This window comes from Nyctereutes procyonoides, unplaced genomic scaffold (genome assembly GCF_905146905.1).
Source record: "Nyctereutes procyonoides isolate TBG_1078 unplaced genomic scaffold, NYPRO_anot_genome, whole genome shotgun sequence".
NCBI lineage: Eukaryota > Metazoa > Chordata > Mammalia > Carnivora > Canidae > Nyctereutes > Nyctereutes procyonoides.
Genome location: NW_026575030.1, coordinates 41658491 through 41678655, shown reverse-complemented (window position 1 = coordinate 41678655; position 20165 = coordinate 41658491). Strand labels below are relative to the sequence as shown.

General features: G+C 39.3%; 1 protein-coding gene across 2 annotated transcripts; it reads left to right on the top strand.

Moving 5' to 3' along the window:
* On the top strand, positions 1-16252 carry PCNP (PEST proteolytic signal containing nuclear protein). 2 transcript variants are annotated; one of them, XM_055315864.1, is made up of 5 exons: positions 1-120; positions 5726-5940; positions 9159-9233; positions 13282-13337; positions 14437-16252. In XM_055315864.1, the coding sequence occupies exons 1-5, from the start codon at positions 57-59 to the stop codon at positions 14561-14563; spliced, it is 537 nt and encodes a 178-aa protein (XP_055171839.1). In that variant the 5' UTR covers positions 1-56; the 3' UTR covers positions 14564-16252. The 2 variants fall into 2 exon arrangements, with proteins under 2 accessions (XP_055171839.1, XP_055171840.1); XM_055315865.1 differs by lacking the exon at positions 1-120 and adding an exon at positions 5581-5702 and having other exon boundaries at positions 5778-5940.
* The last annotated feature ends 3913 nt before the right edge of the window (positions 16253-20165 follow it).

Below are 20165 nucleotides of genomic sequence, written 5' to 3'. Positions count from 1 at the left end.
CTGGGCGGGGCCGTGACGTCCTTGGCGTGGCTGCAGGGGAGGCCGCGGCGGGGAAAATGGCGGACGGGAAGGCGGGAGAGGAGAAGCCCGAGAAACCGCAGCGAGCTGGAGCCGCCGGAGGTGAACACAACCCCAGCGTCGCGGGCTGCGTGGGGTGCTCTGGGCCTCTGTTTGGGCTCCCCGGGGTGGGGGGTAGGACGGGGGCGAGCACGGGCGGGCCTGGCGCTCGCCCGCCAGGTGCTGGGCCCAGACGACACCCGGGCACGCCCGGCGCGGCCCGCCGGGATCCGGGCCCACCTCGCCTCCTTGCCGGGGCAGAGCCGGCCGCTGTCCGTCCCCTGCCGGCCCCCGCGGAGGCCCTGCTTCCGGGGAGGAGGGACGGGGGTGCCAGGAGGGGGCTCGGGCTCGGGCTCGGGCTCGGGGTGGGGCCCGGAGCGGCCGCGCGGGAGCCGCCGCCGCACCGCAGACGACAGCGCACGGCTCCGCGCGCGCCCGGGCCGCGTCCCCGGCGGTGGCCGCCGCGCCGGCCCCAGGCCCCCGTAGTCCGTTCGCTTCTCCCTGTGGGCCCGGAGGTGGAGCGGCCCCGGCCTCCCCCCGCGAGCTCCGGGCCGATCCCACCGTGTGGCGGGGCGGGGCGGGGCGGCGCGGCGCGGCGGGAGACGGACCTTTGCCGCCCGCCGGTGGCCGCCGCGGGCCTCGGGCCTCGGGCTAGGGTTTCACCGCCTTCCCCGAGTTAGGCTCTCGGCCGCCAGCTGCGGGGCCGAGGTCGGGCGGCTCCACCCGCGCGTGGCGCGTCCTGTGGCCGCGCCCCCGCCTGCCCCTCCCCCGCCTGCCCCCCCCCCCCGCCTGGTCCCCGAGCGCGGGGGGGCAGCGTCTCCAGGCCCCCGCCCCCCTTTGTCGTAGCGAGGCGGGCACCTCAGCACGTGCGGGCGGCGCGGTCCGGACGTCCTTAGAAACGTTTTCCTTTCGGGTCTGACTCCGTCCCATCTTACCCCTCACGTATTTAGTTGGAGAAAACACCGCAGATGAATAGCCTGCGGAGGCAGGAGGACGTCACTAGCCTGACGGGTGGAGGGAGGTGAACTGCCTTGGCCACAAAAACTGAGGAAAGCGCAGTGTTCGGTTTCTTCGCTAAACAGCGACTTAAACCGTGTGGGACTATCTCATAAGGCCCCCCCCTCCCCCGTCCCCCCAAACACCGTCTCGGAAATCATTGAGTAAAATCACTTTTTTTTTTTTTTAAATGAGTAGTTTGAGGAAAAACAAAGATGTGTAACCTAAAGAATCCTAACTGGCTTTTAGACAGCCGTTTAACTTTGGAGAGAAGCTTATTAAGCGTCTCGAGAGCTTGTGTCGCTGTGTTGCCCACACGCACCTTAAGTGTCAGCGCAAGTCCGCACTGGACTGTGAAATGTATCACCCCCCTCCCCCCCCCCGCGAGGATGATCCGATGTGTAGTAGGAATGTTGGTGTTTCCATTGTAGCCTGTTTTTGTATGTTGGGGTGGTAGTGCACGATTAACTGGGGCGATTGGGGTCAAAACTTATGGTATCCCTGTGGGCGATTTAGAGTAAGTGCTACCCACCCCTTAGTGACTTCATCATAATTTGCCTTGGATGTGCCTGCCTGTACAAGAAAATCGCGATGTTGCATATAAACCGTTTTTGAATGTCAAGATATTTTTAATGAGTATGTACAGAGAAATCGTAGCTAAAACGTTTATTTAATACTACGGAATCGCTGCATTGCAAATCTTGTGGCAAGTTGGCACTATTGTCAAACACCCTCAAACTTGTCCTAAGGGCTCTTCCCTTAAAGAGGAGTCTGGTGATGCTACGGATAAGGCTTTGGGCAGATTTTTATTCTTCTTTTGGCTAAAATTTTGTAGCTCCTTGAAATATAAATCTTAAAAAAAAAAAAAGCTGTCCATCTCATAATCGTGGTGATCCTGTGCTATTTTAAGTTATCCAAGAACTACTTTAATGAAATCGACATTCGTTATGCCTGCCACTAGGAGGGTCTTGACTATGTTTTCCTATAAGCTGCTCACCAGTCTTTTTGGAGAGGTAACTATGTGCCCTTTTTTCAGATGAAGCTACCAGAATACAAATGGGTCATGAGGATATACCCATATAGACTTAAACTTTCTTATTAGGTACTTTTTTTTTCAGAGTAAGGTGACTTTGTCCTCCAAGGCCCACCTTTCCTCTCCAGCTAATCAGTGGAAAAGAAAAAAAAAAAAAAAAAAAAAGCTAGTACCATGTGTACCACGTGTAATTTGATTTCACATTAACTACACACTTTGTTAGCTCAGAATGAATGCAAACTAGATGAAAGTCCCTTTTGTGAAATATTCTCTGGTAAAGCATCTAGTACTTTTATACAATTATATGCATGTGTTGCTATAAATTGTGATTTTCTTATTTTTAAAAACGAATTACCGTATTTATTCATTTATTCACTCTTTAAAATGTAAGTCACATGGCTAAAATTTTTCACATTGCTAATCTATGGTCATCTAAAAATTTTGTTTTTAATGGCCCAAAATATAAAGAACTCCTTAAATAAATTGAAAACAGCAGTTCTTGATTAAAAGCCCCCAAATGCCAAAGTGTAGTACATGTTGTATTTAAAGAAAAAACACTTTAATGGATTTAGAAATGAATATTGATATTTAGTGATATATTTCAAAGTTCACCTTAGGTTGAAATAATTTTCTCTTCTAATGACCTATATAAAGACTTGTAGAATCTAGTAACAGTTGCGTTGATGATAATATTTGTCCGTCACATTTTTCCATTTTCATTGCTTATTCCATTTGCTTTATTTCCTAAATGTTATGTGTATTTACTACATAATTGTTAGAAGAGGATTACCTAAAGAGAAAATAACAGCTCCAATCCATATGACACATTGAGCCATTTAAAGCTAAGTAAGAGTACTAATTGTACACTCACCTTCTTCCTTCACTCCTTTTCCCCCATCTCTTCATTGAAGAGTGGGTATTTTCTAAAGCTGTTGAGTATTTACAGTTGCTTAAAAAAAAAAAAAAAAAACTTAAGAGTTAAGTGCAGCCAAACAGTTATTTACTATATTCAAAAATAATTTGTTGGATCTGGAATCAGTCATGTTTAGAAATGACCTGCTGGGGCACCTGGGTGGCTCAGTTGGTTGAGTGACTGCCTTTAGCTCAGGTCGTGATCCTAGGGTCCTGGGATGGAGTCCCATGTCAGGTTCTCTGCTCAGTGAGGAGTCTGCTTCTCCTCCCTCTGCTTGTGTTCTCCGTCTCTCTCTCTCTCTCTCTCTCTCTCTCTCTCTCTCAAATAAATAAAATAAATTCTTAAAAAATAAAAAGGAAATGACCTGCTAGGCATAGTATGTTTCATCTCCAATGTGGACATGAGATGTGGGTGGTCTTAATAGTTTGCCTCTTAAGGTGACGAGAAAGCAAATGTGAACAAAACTGAGTTGCTGCCAGTTGATTCCTTAATTAGTGGCAGTTTTCCCAACTCTCTGTTCATGCTACCTTTTCTATAGCAGTGTCTATAGAAATCTTCCCTATAGCATCATGGGATTGGACAGTTAGTATTGTGTTCCATATGTTATCACATACTAGTTCAGCCAGTGTCACACTTAATGGCATTAATATTATAGTAAGATTTATGTTTTTCACTTTGTTTTATACTTATGCTTTAGTTTTTCTAGATCTTTGTTCAGAATTATTTTCTGGGTAAAAGACCTAGAATTAAGAAAACATAGGTTTTTTATTTTCTTTTATAAGAACTAGAAGTCTTGACTAATTATGTGTAGCTCTTGGGTCACATTTCAAAGAGCAGAATATAGTGCAGTCAAGACTAAATGTTCTTTATGCTGTTTGGTGTTTTTCGGAGTTTGTATTTGTACAGAATTTGTGCCTTAGTGTATAGATTCTTTATGCAAACTCAGTGCATTTTCTGTATGTTCCCATATGTAGAGACTACAGTTGCAGTTTTAGCTGTCAGTCAAAAAGAAATAGTTATCACTGTTTGGGTTCTACAGTAAAATTCATACTTGATTAAAACTGAACAGAATGTAGAATAAAATTTAGAATGATGCTTTTAGTTATAAATTTAGGCTTTGAAAAAATTAATGTTGGCATAACAGTTTCCTTTTTTAGAAATTCTAAATTGATGTTTTTCTTTAAAGATTTGTTTATATGAGAGTGAGCGAGCATGGGGGTTGTGCAGAGGGAGAAGCTGATGATACTGAGTGGGGAGCCTGATGCAGGGCTCCATCCCAGGACTCCAGCTGGAGTCATGACCTGAGCTGAAGGCAGACGCTTAACTGACTGAGCCACTCAGGCACCCCTAGAAATTCTAAATTGATTTCTGTATTTCAACCATTGAATATTGATCTTACATTCTTTAGGTGCTTTTATAATTTCATATCTAAATAAGTAAATGGCACCTCCAGCAACCATTTCAGTACTATCTTTGTCTCCTGGGAAGTCCCAAATTCTAATCCTACTTAGTACCTCCCCTGCATTGTTATTACAACTTTTACCACCTATCCAAAGAGAATAAAGAATTCCTGTTACCTTTGCTCTAAACAAAATCAAATGTTCTGTTCAAAGTGCTTATTAATCTAGAGACCTCATCATTCTAAAATTATACAGATTGAGAGCTGTAGCCTCTGGATTTTTTACTCTGTTACTTGTCCATTTATTTGTGTTTGATTTTCTGCTTTTCCTGCATTCTAACAGTTGTATGTCCTGTTTTTTTTTTTTTTTTTTTAATTGTTGTCAGGGCTGTCACTTAGAGCATCTTCTCATCTTTCTAGTGTATCAGAAAACATTCTACAGGGTGAAATGGGGGAAAGAAAGTAAAATTTTTAATTATCAACTAGACTACTTCTAAAATAGCCTGTGTAAAGAACCAAAGATAGTCAAGATGCAAACGTATTTCTTCACTGATTGATATAAACACACAGTTATTGAGAGCCATACTGCATTCCAAATCTACATATGTTATGGCTTCTACTGTTTGAAATTATAATTAGCTCATCTTTTTTTCCACGAGAATAAGTCAGGTGTAAACCTAAGTATGATTGTTATAATAGGTGATAACCAAGCGTTTGGAGTAGAATTAAATTATAGAAGGGGATGACTTGACATCTTCCTTGAGTTTCCTTTTCAACTCTAAAAATTGTGTGAGAGGTACTTGAGGAACACATCACTCAAGAAAGTTACTCCAGGCTGTATTAACATTGTAGTTCTTGTAATACACACAACTAGGTACTTTGTGTAACTAGTAGTACATAATTGAAGAATGCCAGAATTTATTGATCAAATGTATTATCATGTGTTGTGGCCAATTGCTCCCAAACTAGTTTGTATAGAAGCACTTATAGACCTTAATTTCTAAGAAGCAAAACCCCCACAAATGATTAGATTATTATATGACTTACATAATAGTGTTTAGTTGAAGGGTCTTAACATTTTGTGAACTCTGTTTATAATTTTAAATTGCTCTGTATTTTATGCTAGTTAATTCATGGGAGCCTCTTCTACTGCCACACAATCTCAGTTCCTGCTGTATACTCTAACAAACAGTGGAAGAGACTGTTGGGTCAGTAGGTGACAACTGCAGAGGTATCTTCCTTATAACGATGCTTTTTGAGGTTGCTGCTCCCATCAATCTGCTCAGTAAAAATAGCTCATCTTGGTAAGTTGTTTCGACTTCACCAGGACCTGAAGAAGAAGCAGAAAAACCTGTGAAAACTAAGACTGTTTCTTCCAGTAATGGAGGGGAAAGTTCCAGTCGCAGCGCTGAGAAGCGATCAGCTGAAGAAGAAGCTGCAGACCTCCCAACAAAGCCTACAAAGATCTCCAAGTTTGGATTTGCCATAGGTAGTCAGACGACAAAGAAAGCCTCAGCCATATCCATCAAACTTGGATCGAGTGTGAGTTGTTATTTTATCTATATGATGTTTATAATGGGTCTTAAAAATTTGTTTCAGAAACCTGCTTTTACGAGATTATGGTAAATTGAGTCTGAAAAAGTATATTCGTGTGTGAACTTACATGAAGTATTTAAGAAGTTTTTAGCTCTGATTTCAAGAATGGTGTGGGCAAGTTATAACTCAAAGCTTTTTAAAAGTTTGGAGTATGAGAAGGAGCAACTATTCTAAAGAGTATATGGTTTATGAAGTAACAGCTTAGAATTTTTCCAAGTTGAGCAAAAACCTCTCAAAAATATTTTCAGAAATAAATTCACTTATTTTCCTTGTATTTCAATTCCAGTAATATAAAAAGTAATGCCTATAGAAATCAGTGCTAGTAAGGTGTTCTTTGATAAGAGCTTCCTGGTTACTTTGGAGCTACAAATGGACATTGAGCTCTGTATATCCTATCACAGATCAACTTTAAATACAAAGCTTGAATTAATAATCATTAACCATGGGGATCCCTGGGTGGCGCAGCGGTTTGGCGCCTGCCTTTGGCCCAGGGCGCGATCCTGGAGACCCGGGATCGAGTCCCACGTCTGGCTCCTGGTGCATGGAGCCTGCTTTTCCCTCTGCCTGTGTCTCTGCCTCCCTCTCTCTCTCTCTGTGTGACTATCATAAATAAATAAAAATTTAAAAAAAAAAAATAAAATAATCATTAACCATGGAGTATCTGACAAGTTTTGAGGTAATAGATTGAAATTACAAAGTTTTGGTATTTGACTATTTCTGACCTATAAAAGTGGCAGTTTCATATTCTTCAACCACATAGATCTTTAAGGAAAAAAATGTTACTTAAGTAGTATATTACTGTTAACTTTAGAAAGTAGTTTATATTCTTGTCTAAAACAGCAATCCTAAAATTATTAGGATTATTGCTTTTAAGTAGTTTATTCATATCTATTCTGTGAAAATTAATGTTTCTTTGCCAGATGCATTTAGCTTTATTTTTGTGTTAGATGTTCATTTAGAGATCTTAAAAGTGTGATATGGATCAGGCTCCTACTAGAGACAGTATGTTTGAGTTACCCTACTCCCACCCTATGTTTTTTTGCCTTTTTCTTTTTTCCTTTTTTCAAAAAATTCTTTCTGAACAAATGACATTCAGCTTGTAATTTCATTACTTCATGATTTTCTTCCTGTTTGAGCCGATTCTTTTTGTTCGGTCTTATTTTGTAAAGTTGCATAGACTAATTGCATAAACATTTGTGGGTTTTTTTGGTAGTCATTAAACATGTATTCTAATGTACACTTCCATATAGATGTTACTCTTGAAAATAGATTTTACTGTGTTCGGCACACCCCTAAATTAGATATTTAAATCCCTACTTTTTCTAAATCATTAACATGATTTAGTAATTGCTGATCATTTTAGATGAGAGGGTTTTGTTTGAAAAAGGCTATTTATTCAGTAAAACATTTTAATCTTTAAAAAACAAAAACCTGTTTTTATAAAGTAAACTTTAGTATAAACACAGTCATCTTGAGGACGTGAGATGTAAGGTACAAAAATGTTAAACTATTGCTTTTGATTATATGATGTGAAAAAATAGTTGATCAACAGGTACTTGTGTCCTATGTTGTCTGTACAACATCAGACACGTGACGTCTTTAAAAGAGTAAAGGATGTTTCTGGAGTCTCTGTGCACAGTCTCCAAATTAACATTTCTTACTCCTTCAAAAGCAAACATTTATAAAAAATATTTGTGTTATAGAAGAAAGGGTGGTTCATTTTGTTTCAGTAAATCAGAGAATATTTCACTGATGAGGTGATTTGAGTTGCCCTTCACTGTAGACAGGGGGCAAAGGGCATCTCAAAAAGAATTCTGTGCAAAAGTAGTTTATATGTGAAGCCACATGGTACATTCAGGAAATTGTTTGTAGTTGGAAAGTGGTATGCAAATGTAGGGATAGAAAGCTGCCTCAAATGAGACCAGAGAACCGAATCATAAAGGACTTGCATGACATAGTTTGCAAGTTTTATTCTTGAAGTTCTAGTGGAGCTATGAAAGTATGGAAACTTAACCCTTAGGCGGTTTGCATTTTAGAAATATCACTCTGGTACCATTATAGAGGATTAGAGGGAAAGAACACTGATGGTGGGGAGATGGTATTTCTAACAGAAACGTTTAGGCAAGTAATGCCCTAAAGGGACCTTAGATGTCTGTAGTGTGGTAGTTGATGAGAATGCAGAGGGAGATGTAGGTCTATTAGATAGAGATTTAATCAACAGGACTATAAGAGAATGCAAGTTGAGGAAGAGGTTTTCTGGTTTCATTACTTAGAACACTGTGAAACTAAAATACCCATTGGGGCTCTAAGTGGAGCTATCCAGTATATGACAGCATATGACATCCTGTTTGGGGTAGACGTAAGATTCAGTAGTTAAAATTATGGGAGTGAATGGAATTTACTAGGGAAGTATAGAGAAGGAGAGATCCCGAAGGGCAGAATTTTGGGTATCTGCCATTTAAGGTGGGGAACAGGAGGAAACAAAGGGAACAAAAGATCAGAGAATTAGAACAACCTCTAAAAAGCAGTGTCAGAGAAGTCAAGTTAGGAGTGTTTCAAAAAGTAGCCGGCGTTTACAGTCAAAAGCAGTGCCCTGGTCGTTGGTGACCCCATAGAATCATGAGGACTTGATTCTAGGTGAATAAGGAGCCGTGGGGGAATGAGGGAGGAAGCCGCATTGCAGTGGATTGAAAGACAGAATGGTTGGTGAGAGGATGAAGATACTGAGGACAAGTGATCTCAGAAACTTAGGTTAGATAGAAGAGAAGCATTACAGGCTATAGGGCAGAAAGCTAGCCAGGAGAGAGATGGTCTTGGTGCCTTTTATGTTCTCAAGGCACCTTGCACTTCATTTTTTGTTACTGTGGGAAAATACTACTAATCATTTTCTTTCACGTTTTCCAGGTACCCCTTAGCTAAATGATACTATAGATCATGACTAGAAAATCTTTTACAGGATGAAAACAAATGAACATATAATTAATAAAGCTACCTGTTGATAACCACATTTTTAAAAAGAGAAAATGGATTTCTTTAAAGTTTGTTCTGAGTTCCTTACTGTATGTTTCTATGAAAACATAAAATTGAAACTTTGAACTTATTTGTATCATTAAACAAGCCTGTATAAACATTATGTGATACTTTTTAATGTGTTTCTTCTTCAGAAGCCTAAAGAAACTGTTCCAACGCTTGCTCCAAAAACCCTTTCAGTAGCAGCAGCTTTTAACGAAGATGAAGATGTAAGTCGACACCTAGTTTTATTTTACCTTTTTTCTTTTCTTTTAAGGATTTTATGTATTTATTCATGAGAGACACAGAGAGGCAGAGATGTAGGCAGAGGGAGAAGCAGGCTCCCTAGAGGGAGCCTGATGTGGGACTTGATCCCAGGAACCCAGGATCATGACCTGAGCCGAAGGCAGACGGCTCAACCACTGAGCCACCAGGTGCCCCTGTTTATTTTACTTTAACCATTCCTTAAGGAAGGTGTTAATGGCAGATTGTAGTTTGTATTAATGGTACTAGTGAATTTTTTTTTAAATTCTGAATAGGGTTTTTTTGTGTGACACCTGCAAAATCTGGCTGTATCTATGTTTTATTTGTAGGATTATTAAAATATTGCCTTTGGGGGCAATAACCTTAAAATATCAAATCAACAGGGGCACCTGGGTGGCTCAGTGTTAAGTGTCTGACTCTTGATGTTGACTCAGGTCTTGATCTCATGGTAATGAGTTTGAGCCCCATGTTGAGCTTTATGCTGGGCAGGGATCTTTTCTTTTCTTTTCTTTTCTTTTCTTTTCTTTTCTTTTCTTTCTTTTCTTTTCTTCTTTCTCTTTCATTCTTTCATTCATTCGAGACTCAGAGAGAGAGGCAGAGACACAGGCAGAGGAAGAAGCAGGCATGATGTGGGACTCGATCTTCGGACCCCAGGATCACGCCCTGGGCTGAAGGCAGGTGCCAGTGGTGAGCCACCTAGGGATTCCTGTGGAGCCTACTTAAAAAAAGAATCAAATAAATAAATGCTTATTATGAGTAATATTAATACAGATACATGCTAGGAAATATGTAGAATCCAAAAAAAGAAAAACTTAATGTTACTGTCTAATAATTTTGTAGTTGGAGTCTTCAGTGATGAGATACTGTGCATACATACATTCAACTTAAAAAAGGCAGGTGTGATGCTTTCTTCCGGTATCCCCAAGAAGAAAAGCTAGTAGTACCGGTGATTCTGCTAGAAGTTCTGTTCGATAAGCACATGTTCCAGAGTGAGCATGAGTTGCTTACCTGCTGTTCTCTTAGGCAGTCTTAGTTCCCTCATGCCTCTCACAGTATCGTTCTCTTATGCTTTAGAATAGCATATGATATCGAATTTTAAGCATCATTTTGATTTTTTTTCTTTGGTCTCTGGCTTTAGAAACTAACCCCCCACTTAAAGTGTGACCCCCCCCTTTTTTTAAGATTTTATTTATTCATGAGAGACACAGAGAGGCACACAGACACAGGCAGAGGGAGAAGCAGGCTCCTTGCAGGGAGCCTGATGTGGGACTTGATCCCAGGTCTCCGGGACCACACCCTGGGCTGAAGGTGGCGCTAAACTGCTGAGCCACCCGGGCTGCCCAAATGTGACCCCATTGTATAACAAATGTTAACAGTACATGAATAATTGCTCCAAGAAGCAGTATGGATAAAAATTATTCATTCAGAGGAGCGTACTGTGCGCTGAAATAATTTGGAAAAATAAATAAGAGAAGAAATAGGAGTTGGATGCCAAAACATTCGGCCGAGTTTTGACAAACCAAAGAGTACTTTTATAAGCTAAGACAAGTAGTAAATACTTAGCAGGTGCATTTGATTGGAGTGGAGATTTCAGTAGAGAAGTTTGGGCAAGGATGAATATGGAATGTTTGGAGCCCAAATCGATAAGTAAAGAATTACTATGGTTATCACTTTCTATATGTTAGGCACAGTGAGATTCCAAAGATTAATCAGATATGTTCCTCTAGAAATTCAGTCTAGCAGGGTATAAAAGAGTACAAAATAAGGGATCCCTGGGTGGCTAAGCGGTTTAGTGCCTGCCTTTGGCCCAGGGCAAGATCCTGGAGTCCCAGGATCGAGTCCCATGTCGGGCTCCATACATGGAGCCTGCTTCTCCCTCTGCCTGTGTCTCTGCCTCTCTCTGTGTTTCTCATGAATAAATAAATAAGATCTTTAAAAAAAAAAGGTACAAAACAAAAATTTGAAGACATGAGAAGTGATGTGGAAATTTGAGGCAGGAAGAGAAGCCAAATAACCAGATGTAGCAGCATAGAAGATAGATTCGTGTTACTTACTTTGGCAGGAATACCACAGAAATGATGCCAAGTTCTTAATGCATCATATCAGGGAGTGCATGTTGTCAATATGTCCCATTACTGACAGTGTTAACTTTGATCATTTGATTAAAGTGATACCTGCCAGATTTCTCAACTTTTCAAATTATTATTTTACCGTTTGTAATTAAAATTTATCTGTAGGGGTATGCTTGAAGAATATTTAGGGTGTGCCTGGCTGGCTCAGTCATTAGAGCAAGAGACTCTTGATCCCATGTTGGGTATGGAGCCTACTTAAAATTAAAAAATAGGGGATCCCTGGGTTGCTCAGTGGTTGAGCTTCTGCCTTTGGCCCAGGGCGTGATCCTGGAGTCCCAGGATCAAGTCCCACCTCAGGCTTCTGCATGGAGCCTGCTTCTCCCTCTGCCTGTGTCTCTGCCTCTCTCTCTGTGTCTCTCATGAATAAATAAAAATAAAATCTTTAAAAAACTAAAAATTAAAAAGTAAAAAAAATTAAAAAAATTAAAATTTATGGGTTCCTGGCTGGCCCAGTCAGTAGAACATGCTGGGGTTCTAAGTTCAAGCCCCAAGTTGAGTGTAGAGATTACTTAAAAATAAAATCTTTAATAAAAGATAAAAAGAATACATGAAAATGTATAATTTAGGGGCACCCGGGTGGCTCAGTGGCTGGGCATCTGCCTTAGTCTCAAGGTGTGATCCCAAGGTCCGGGATAGGGATGGAGTCCTGCATTGTGCTCCCCACAGGGAAGCCTGTTTCTCCCTCTGCCTCTTTCTGTGTCTCATGAGTAAATATAAAAAATTTTAAAAAGAGATAATAATTTTTTATTTTTTTTTTATTTTTTTTTGAGATAACTTTTTAAACACTCTCATGAATGTTAAAATCTCATTGATGATTCCTGCCAGACTCAATTATTATGAATTTTGCCAAATGGTGATTTTTCTCATTGTCCTTATCTCTTTTATATTTATTGTCTCTTACTGTAAGGAAGAACTTTATTTATGTAAGTGTAGGCTCATGGATTCTTTATTCAATAGACAATAATGCTCAAATTGTCCCACATTTAACCTGGAGAAACTCCCTTAGGCTAGATCTTGAAGACACTCTTCTCAAAAAGAATATTTAGGGTCTCCTGACTGGCTTAGTTGGTAGAGCACACAACTCTTGATCTGAGAGTTGTTAGAGCTTACTTTAAAAAGGGTTAGGGGGCACCTGGCTAGTTCAGTCTGTAGATCTTGCACGTGATTCTTGATTTTGGGGTTGTGAGTTAAAGCCCCATGTCAGTTGTGGGGCCTACTTAAAAATTAAAAAGCTGGGCAGCCCCCGTGGCCTAGCAATTTAGCGCTGCCTTCAGCCCAGGGCGTGATCCTGGAGTCCTGGGATTGAGTCCCACGTTAGGCTCCCTGCATGGAGCCTCCTTCTCCCTCTACCTGAGTGTCTGTCTGTCTCTCTCTCTCTGTGTGTGTGTGTGTCTCTAATGAATAAATAAAATCTTTGAAAAAAATAAATAAAAATTAAAGAATTAAAAAGCTCACCAGCCACATTTATACATGAAAACAGATCTGAGGAATTTAACTTATCCCATATCTTTTCAACATCTGTAAGTATGGAAAGAATGAACTTTCAAGATATCTTTATAGTAAAGGAGACATTTTTAGAAGGAGCAATACCATAAAGTTGTTAAGAGTCTTCGCTTTGGCATCCAGCTGTTTTGCTATTAGCTTTATGACTTTGGACAAAATAACCTTGTTTACCTCACCTTTAAAATGCCTTAAATGATAATTACACCCACTTGGTAGGATTGTTAGGCTTTTTTTGTTTTAAAGATTTATTTATTTGAGGGAGAGAGAGCTCTGGCACTTGCATATGAGCCACCCAGGTACCCCAGTAGTCAAGTAAATTTAATAGACCTGTAACGTATCATCCGTTTGCTTTTTTTTTTTTTTTTTTTTTTTCCTCCAGAGTGAACCAGAGGAAATGCCTCCAGAAGCAAAGATGCGGATGAAGAATATTGGAAGGTATGTAATTCGTTATAAACATTGTAGAGAATGATCTTTTAGTGTTTGGGCTTTTCTTGCATATTTGGGCAAAACAATTTTGTTTTGTGAACTATCAGTGATCTTATTTTCTTTCCTGGTAAGAGAAAATGAATATTTTAAGAAAAAATAGTAATTTTAGAGAGAGCTTTGAGAAATGTTTATGATTTAAAATTTAAGTTTTTCTAGTATAAAAAAGAAAAGACTTTCTGTCATTGACCTGTCATACTAATCTTCACATTTAATCTTAATTGTACGTGTCCCTTTTTTGTTGGTAATTAAGATGCCAAATACCGAAATAAAACAAGTATTTTAATTTTTAATTTTCCTCCATTGTTTCTGTTGTTATAGACATAACATTAATATGAGGTTAACAGAATGCCCATTTTCTTGTCTTTGTATGCATAAATAGATATCTTAGAGGCTAGTGAGAAAGTTTGGCTTTAAATCAACCCATGGTCTGTCCTCATTTCTACCAAAATATAAACTCGCAAAGAACTAAGTCCATATGCAGGCGTCAGTCTTCAGATTCAAATAGGAGCAGTCCCGGTGACTGCCTGCTTTCCTTTCATACAGGGACCTAAAAGTAAGAAGTACATCTGACCTTGTAACCCAGTCTAAACACTCGCTTTGTTTTATATATTTAAAAATATGTAAAAGATGTAAAACAAATTCATGACACAAATCCATAGTGATACTGAACCTTTCTGTGTGTAGTATATCTTCATATTTTTCTTTTATCTCATTTTTTAATAGATGCTGATGGCAAGCCATCAGTTGATTTCATGACCCTATTTTAATGGGTTTCAAGCAACAGTTTTAAAAACTGTCCTGGTTGCCACCCTTAGCTGTGTGTCAGAATCACCTTAGGTGTTTGTTAAACATGCCAGTCCCTCCTCAGACCTACTGAATTTGAAACTTTAGGGGTCTTATAGAATGGGTATTTTTGAAGAACTCTGTAGGGGCTTGTGATACTCAGCCTGTGTTCATAATAGATACTAAACAAATATGTTTTGAATGAGTTAAGAACATGGCCCAAAAGGCTTTATTTAACCTTTAAATTTCCTATCTTTTAACACAGGGATACACCAACATCAGCAGGACCAAACTCCTTCAATAAAGGAAAGCATGGTTTTTCTGATAACCAGAAGCTATGGGAGCGAAATATAAAATCTCATCTTGGAAATGTTCATGACCAAGACAATTAAATGATGTGTTTTGAAATTGGGGTGTGGGGTGGGTGTAAAGTTAAAAGGAACAGTTTCCTTTTTTAAAGAATGGTATAAGACTATCTTTGGAGCCGCCTTTTTGTTTTGTTTTGTTTTGTTTTTTAAAGATTGAGTGGTACACTAATAAATGAGAGTTTGAAATTAGAGGTAATTTATGTTTTATATACAGATTTCAAGACATTTGCTAATTTTGTAGTTTCATGTGATTAGTTTCCAAAGGTTACAGATAATAAAAAAATCAGAAATGGTACCTTTCTAAGAATTGCATATTTTTTTAGACACAACTATTAGCACATTAAGAGGGACGCAAAAAGTTATCGTCTATTAAACTGCAAGCAATTAGTCTTAACTCCCTTATTAACCTAAAGTGTCTGGCTCCCAGGAACAGCCTTATAGAGAGGGAGTATCGTATTGGGAGGAAAATGTTACTGGACTATTGACTGAAAGTATGTTAGATAAAATACAGCTTTTCTTTTTCCTAATGGGCATTTGTTTTGTTTCAAGTCATCATAAACTAAGTATTGCATTGCTATCGGTTGGTACAGATGCTTAATTAGCTCTTTAAAAAATTTTTTAAGGACTTTTATGTAAATTGTTGTGTATTTGAGATAGCCCACTTCACTTTAACGGGTCTTGTCTACCTTCATTAGTCTTCAAAGACCATTTGCTACCAAAGTAAATCAGTATTTTGAATGTGCTTCTCTTGGTTTTTGTTATTAGCTAGTTCCTGTAAGCATTTCCACCAGATCTTGAGGCAAATCATAAGGAAGCTGTTTCTTTTAAAATACAAACCACCACCAAAAATTTAAATGTACATAATACTTAAATATTTGGCTGTTTTTAATTTTTAAAAGGTAGAAACACCAAAAAAGCAACATTGTGTGAAGATGAAAATGAGAAAGATGCACTTTCTGTAACTTTGTTAAAGCTTACTTTAAGTTACTAACTTGTGAAAGTGAATTTGATTTGAACTTAATGCAACAATTCTTATTTTAGTACAGTAATAACAGTTCATTTGAAGTGTATACATATTAACCAATGGCCTCTCAAAAGCACATTTTAGGTACTGAAGATGAAAAAGAAAATGCATCTTGAAGCATTTTATGGATTCTTTGACCACATATTTGTTGTTAGATCTATGTATTGTAGGATTTTTTTAGAATTTTTGTATATGGATTATTTTTTAATGTGACAGTTAAAACACATCTTTAAAAGCCTAGTCCCAGATAAAAGAAACAGAGTATAATGGTTTCTTTGAAAACTCCTGCAATGTTTAATTTGGAGGCAGCTTCAGACTATTTTATTGGTGGTAACTACTCGCTGAGCTCTTTTAATAGGTAATAACTCCAGAGAAGCAGCCTGTATATACTCCTAACACTTTGTTCATTTGCATTTAAGTTTAGAGTAAGCCCCAAGTAAAACAATGGAAATGTATATAGAACTGTTAGTTCTTACATGATTTAATTATATCAAGATACATGAATTTAACTTGCTTTAATGTAGGCAAACTTTTCACTTTGTCCATTTTACTGTTTATGTTAAAATAACATCCCTTTCCTACATAATCTTTTCTTGACTCAAATGAAATATTAACCTAAGGTCAAGATGGGAGAGAAACGACTGAGATGAATGTCTTTACTAAAATACCAATAAATTTGTCAAACTCAATAGTGTTCTTATTTTCTATTCTACATCATTGTCGCTGGGTTTTGTTTTTTAACAAAAAAAGAGACAAATGTTGTGATTGTTGCTCTTGCCCAGATCATTGGCCGAAGTAATGGGAGATTTAAAATGAGTATTTATTGAAGTCTGCCTAACTTAGCACATAGCATTCTGGTTATCTGGGGTTGGAAAAGACTTCATCCAAATCCTCCCTCTTCTCCGCTGCGAGTGTTGTCTGTCCCATCTTGGAAAATCCCTAAGTGTGAGAAGATATACAGAGGGGCTGCCATCAGGATCCCTGGGTGGCTCAGCGGTTTAGCGCCGCCTTCAGCCCAGGGCGTGATCCTGGGGTCCCAGGATCGAGTCCCACATCGGGCTTCCTGCGGGGAGCCTGCTTCTCCCTCTGCCTGTGTCTCTGCCTCTCTCTCTCTTTCTCCCTCTCTCTCTCTCTCTCATAAATAAAATACTAAAAAAAAGTGTCTACCATCCCTTCGCTCCATGTCATGTGTTTGAAATGTTTATGAGGCTGCTGCCAGTGGTCAGGTCTTAGTAAATAAAAAAATTGAACTACGTTTTGGAATTAAGATTCATTCCAATTTGAATGATTACAAGTGAAGGCTGTGGGTTTTCAAATGTTTCCTTAGCTCCAGTAATCAAGGTTAGCGTGACTCCGTGTGGAAGGATTGTCCAAGTCAACTTTTCTGGTCAAGTGAAGGTAGTTCTTTTGAGTTTTCAACTTCATTTTGACAAGATTTCAGACTTAACAGAATGCTGTGAAAATACTAGTCTTTCCATGTTCTCCAAATATTACTAACATCTTAAATAACTACAGGACAATTGCCCAAATCAGGGAACTAATATCATTATAATACTTTAATGGATTAATTTCCTTGTACTGTTGTACAGAATTTTTTCACATTTCACCATTTGCTCCATTAATGTGTCTCTAAGCCACGATCCGCTTTGTGATCCCACATGGTGTAGTTGTCTCTCTTCAGTCGTTTAATCTGGGACCCTTCAGTGTTAAAACTTCCAATACCAGACCAACAGCACAGAGTTCGCTCTCGTCTTCGTATATTTGAAACTTTTATCCAACAGTAAGAAATCTGACTTTGACCATCTGTAGTATGCTGACTTTTATTTGCTCAGTCTCTAGAATACACATAAAAGTACTTTCAGAATTACTAATCCATGTATCTACCAGCGAAAAGAGCCTGCCAACCTGTGCAGTCTTACAGTGCGTAATCAATACTGTTTTACAAAGTAACCTGGGGTAATTCTTTGCTCCTCCTTTTAGTATGGTTCTGCTGCTTATCTGTAATGAAACTAGTTAACTTGTTTCTGTTTGTATTTCATAATGCTGTGCACTCTTTGTTAATTTGTTTTTTTTTTTTTTGGTATGTAAAATATTAGCATAGTTCCAAAAGTTAGAACTATACAAAAGTGTCACTACTTGTCCTCTTCTAGCTCGTTCTTTCTCCTGCCTTCCTATCCTGTCTGCACCTGCCCCTTGTAGGTAATCTGTCTTTGGTGTCTGTTTTATCCTTCCTACATCTCCTTTGAATTAGTAGATGAGTGGTTATTTCCCTTTTTTTCCTTACATGATATGTAGCATGTTACAGTTCATTCTTTTATATTTTGGTATTTTTTCCCCGACTTTACAGTGTACCCAGGAAACTGTACCAGTTCATGGACCTCTTACTCCAAAAGCATTTTTAACAGCTGTATAGTGGAATATACTGTAGTTTATGCAATTACTCTTCTTTGTGTGGGCATTTAGGTCGTTTCCAATATTTTGCCATTACAGTGCTATAATTGAATAGCCTTGTGCATGGTATTTTCATATTGCTGCGATGTAGCTTCCTGCAGGTAAATACCAGAAACAGGATTGCTGAGTCAAAATATAAGTGTATATGTACTTTTGTTAGATTTTTGCCAAATTCTCCAAAAGGGTTGTACCGTTTGTTTTCCCACCAGGAATGTGTGAGAGCGCCTCCTTTTCACAGCCTTGCCAATAGGTTATGTCAAACTTTTTAACTTTTGCCAAATCTGATAGGTAAAAAATGGTATTTCAGATCATTTTAATTTGCATCTCCAGTTATGAATGAGGTCGGGTATCTGCTATATTTAAAGGCCATCTGGATATCTTTATGAACAATCTGTTCATGTCATTCCTATTTTACTATGATTTTTTGGTCCTTTCTCAAATTTTAAGAATTCTTTATATACTTTTTATCTTTGATGTGTTATATAGTTTTCCCGACTAATTGTCTATTGGCTTGGACTTTGGTGGTTTTTTGCAATGCAGAAAGCTTCCATTTTTTATGTAGTAAAATCTGTTAATTTTTTTTTTTAAGGTTTTATTTATTCATGAGAGACAAGAGAGAGGCAGAGACACAGGCATAGGGAGAAGCAGGCTCCATGCAGGGAACCCAACGCGGGACTTGATCCTGGGTTCTCCAGGATCATGCCCTGGGCCAAAGGCGGTGCTAAACCGCTGAGCCACCCGGGCTGCCCAAGCTTTTAAAAGGTAAAATAGGGGAATACAATCTTTCAGCAGGGAGGATTGTAAAAAGGCACACGTTTATAAACTGGACATTAAAATTAAAGACCTATTAAAAAAATAAAATTAAAGACCTATTCATCAGAAGATACCATTAACAGAATAAAAAGACAAACTCTAAAATAGGAGATGGCAATCGCAAAACAGCTTGTTTTCAGAAAGGGAAAAGACAATCTAATTAAAAACTTTCAGGGTACTCCACTGCCTCACAAGGAGGATATATCTAAATGGCCATCAAATAAGTGAGTGGCAAGCTTATCAGTTATCTAGGAAGTAGAAGTTAAAACCACATGGGACACTCAGCACATTCGCCTCGGAATGCCTAGAGTGAGTGGGGAGCACGCAGAGCCACCACCACTGGGGAGAGCAAGTTGGTATCATCTCTTTGGGAGGTATTTTGGTTCACAAATCCAAGTATCTCAAGTTCTCCTCTGAGTTACGTACCCAGCAGGAATGCTTGCCTGTATACACATATGTACCAAGAGGGTAAAAATGGTGCTACAGCATTCTTTAGGGGAACCCCAAGCTGAAAATGACCCAAATATCCATCAGCGGTAGGACGGTGAGGTTGTGGTATAGACACAGAATTGTTCCGCAGGGCACACGGGACACAGAATTCAAAATGAACAGGATACGTCCAACCAGCAAGACAGGAAAAGATGAATGGAAAAGGGAAGCGGGAATTAGCACCTATGAACCAACTGGAATTGCTAGGATAAATGTACTTTTTAAAAATGAAGAATAGATGATTAAGAACAGTGAAAGATTAGGTTGAGGAACTCCAAGGTTATCAGGAAGAAGAAGATGGGGAGAGTGAAAGAGGTATTGAGGGTAGAAATAAAACTTGGAAATAAAAAGTAACCAGAAGAGAAAATATCTAAAATACTACTTGGTGTCCAGAGTTGGGAAGAGATTAAAATACATGAAACTCTCTACTTGATAAAATATAACAAATTCCTTAGAAAATCATGGTACTGGGATCCCTGGGTGGTGCAGCGGTTTGGCGCCTGCCTTTGGCCCAGGGCGCGATCCTGGAGACCCGGGATCGAATCCCACGTCGGGCTCCCGGTGCATGGAGCCTGCTTCTCCCTCTGCTGTGTCTCTGCCTCTCTCTCTCTCTCTCTGTGTGACTATCATAAATAAAAAATTAAAAAAAAAATCATGGTACTAAGTTCGTAAGAAAGGCAGTTTCCCAGGGTCCCTGAGTAAGAGGAGTGGAGCTCGTGGTGGCCTCCGGCCGCACAGGGCCTGGCCCTTCCAGAGGGGCTGGCTTTTGACAGCTGAAGGGCAACAAGAGCTCAGGATCTGGGTCTACAGAAGTTGGAAAAAGAAATTCCACACGATACTGAGACCATG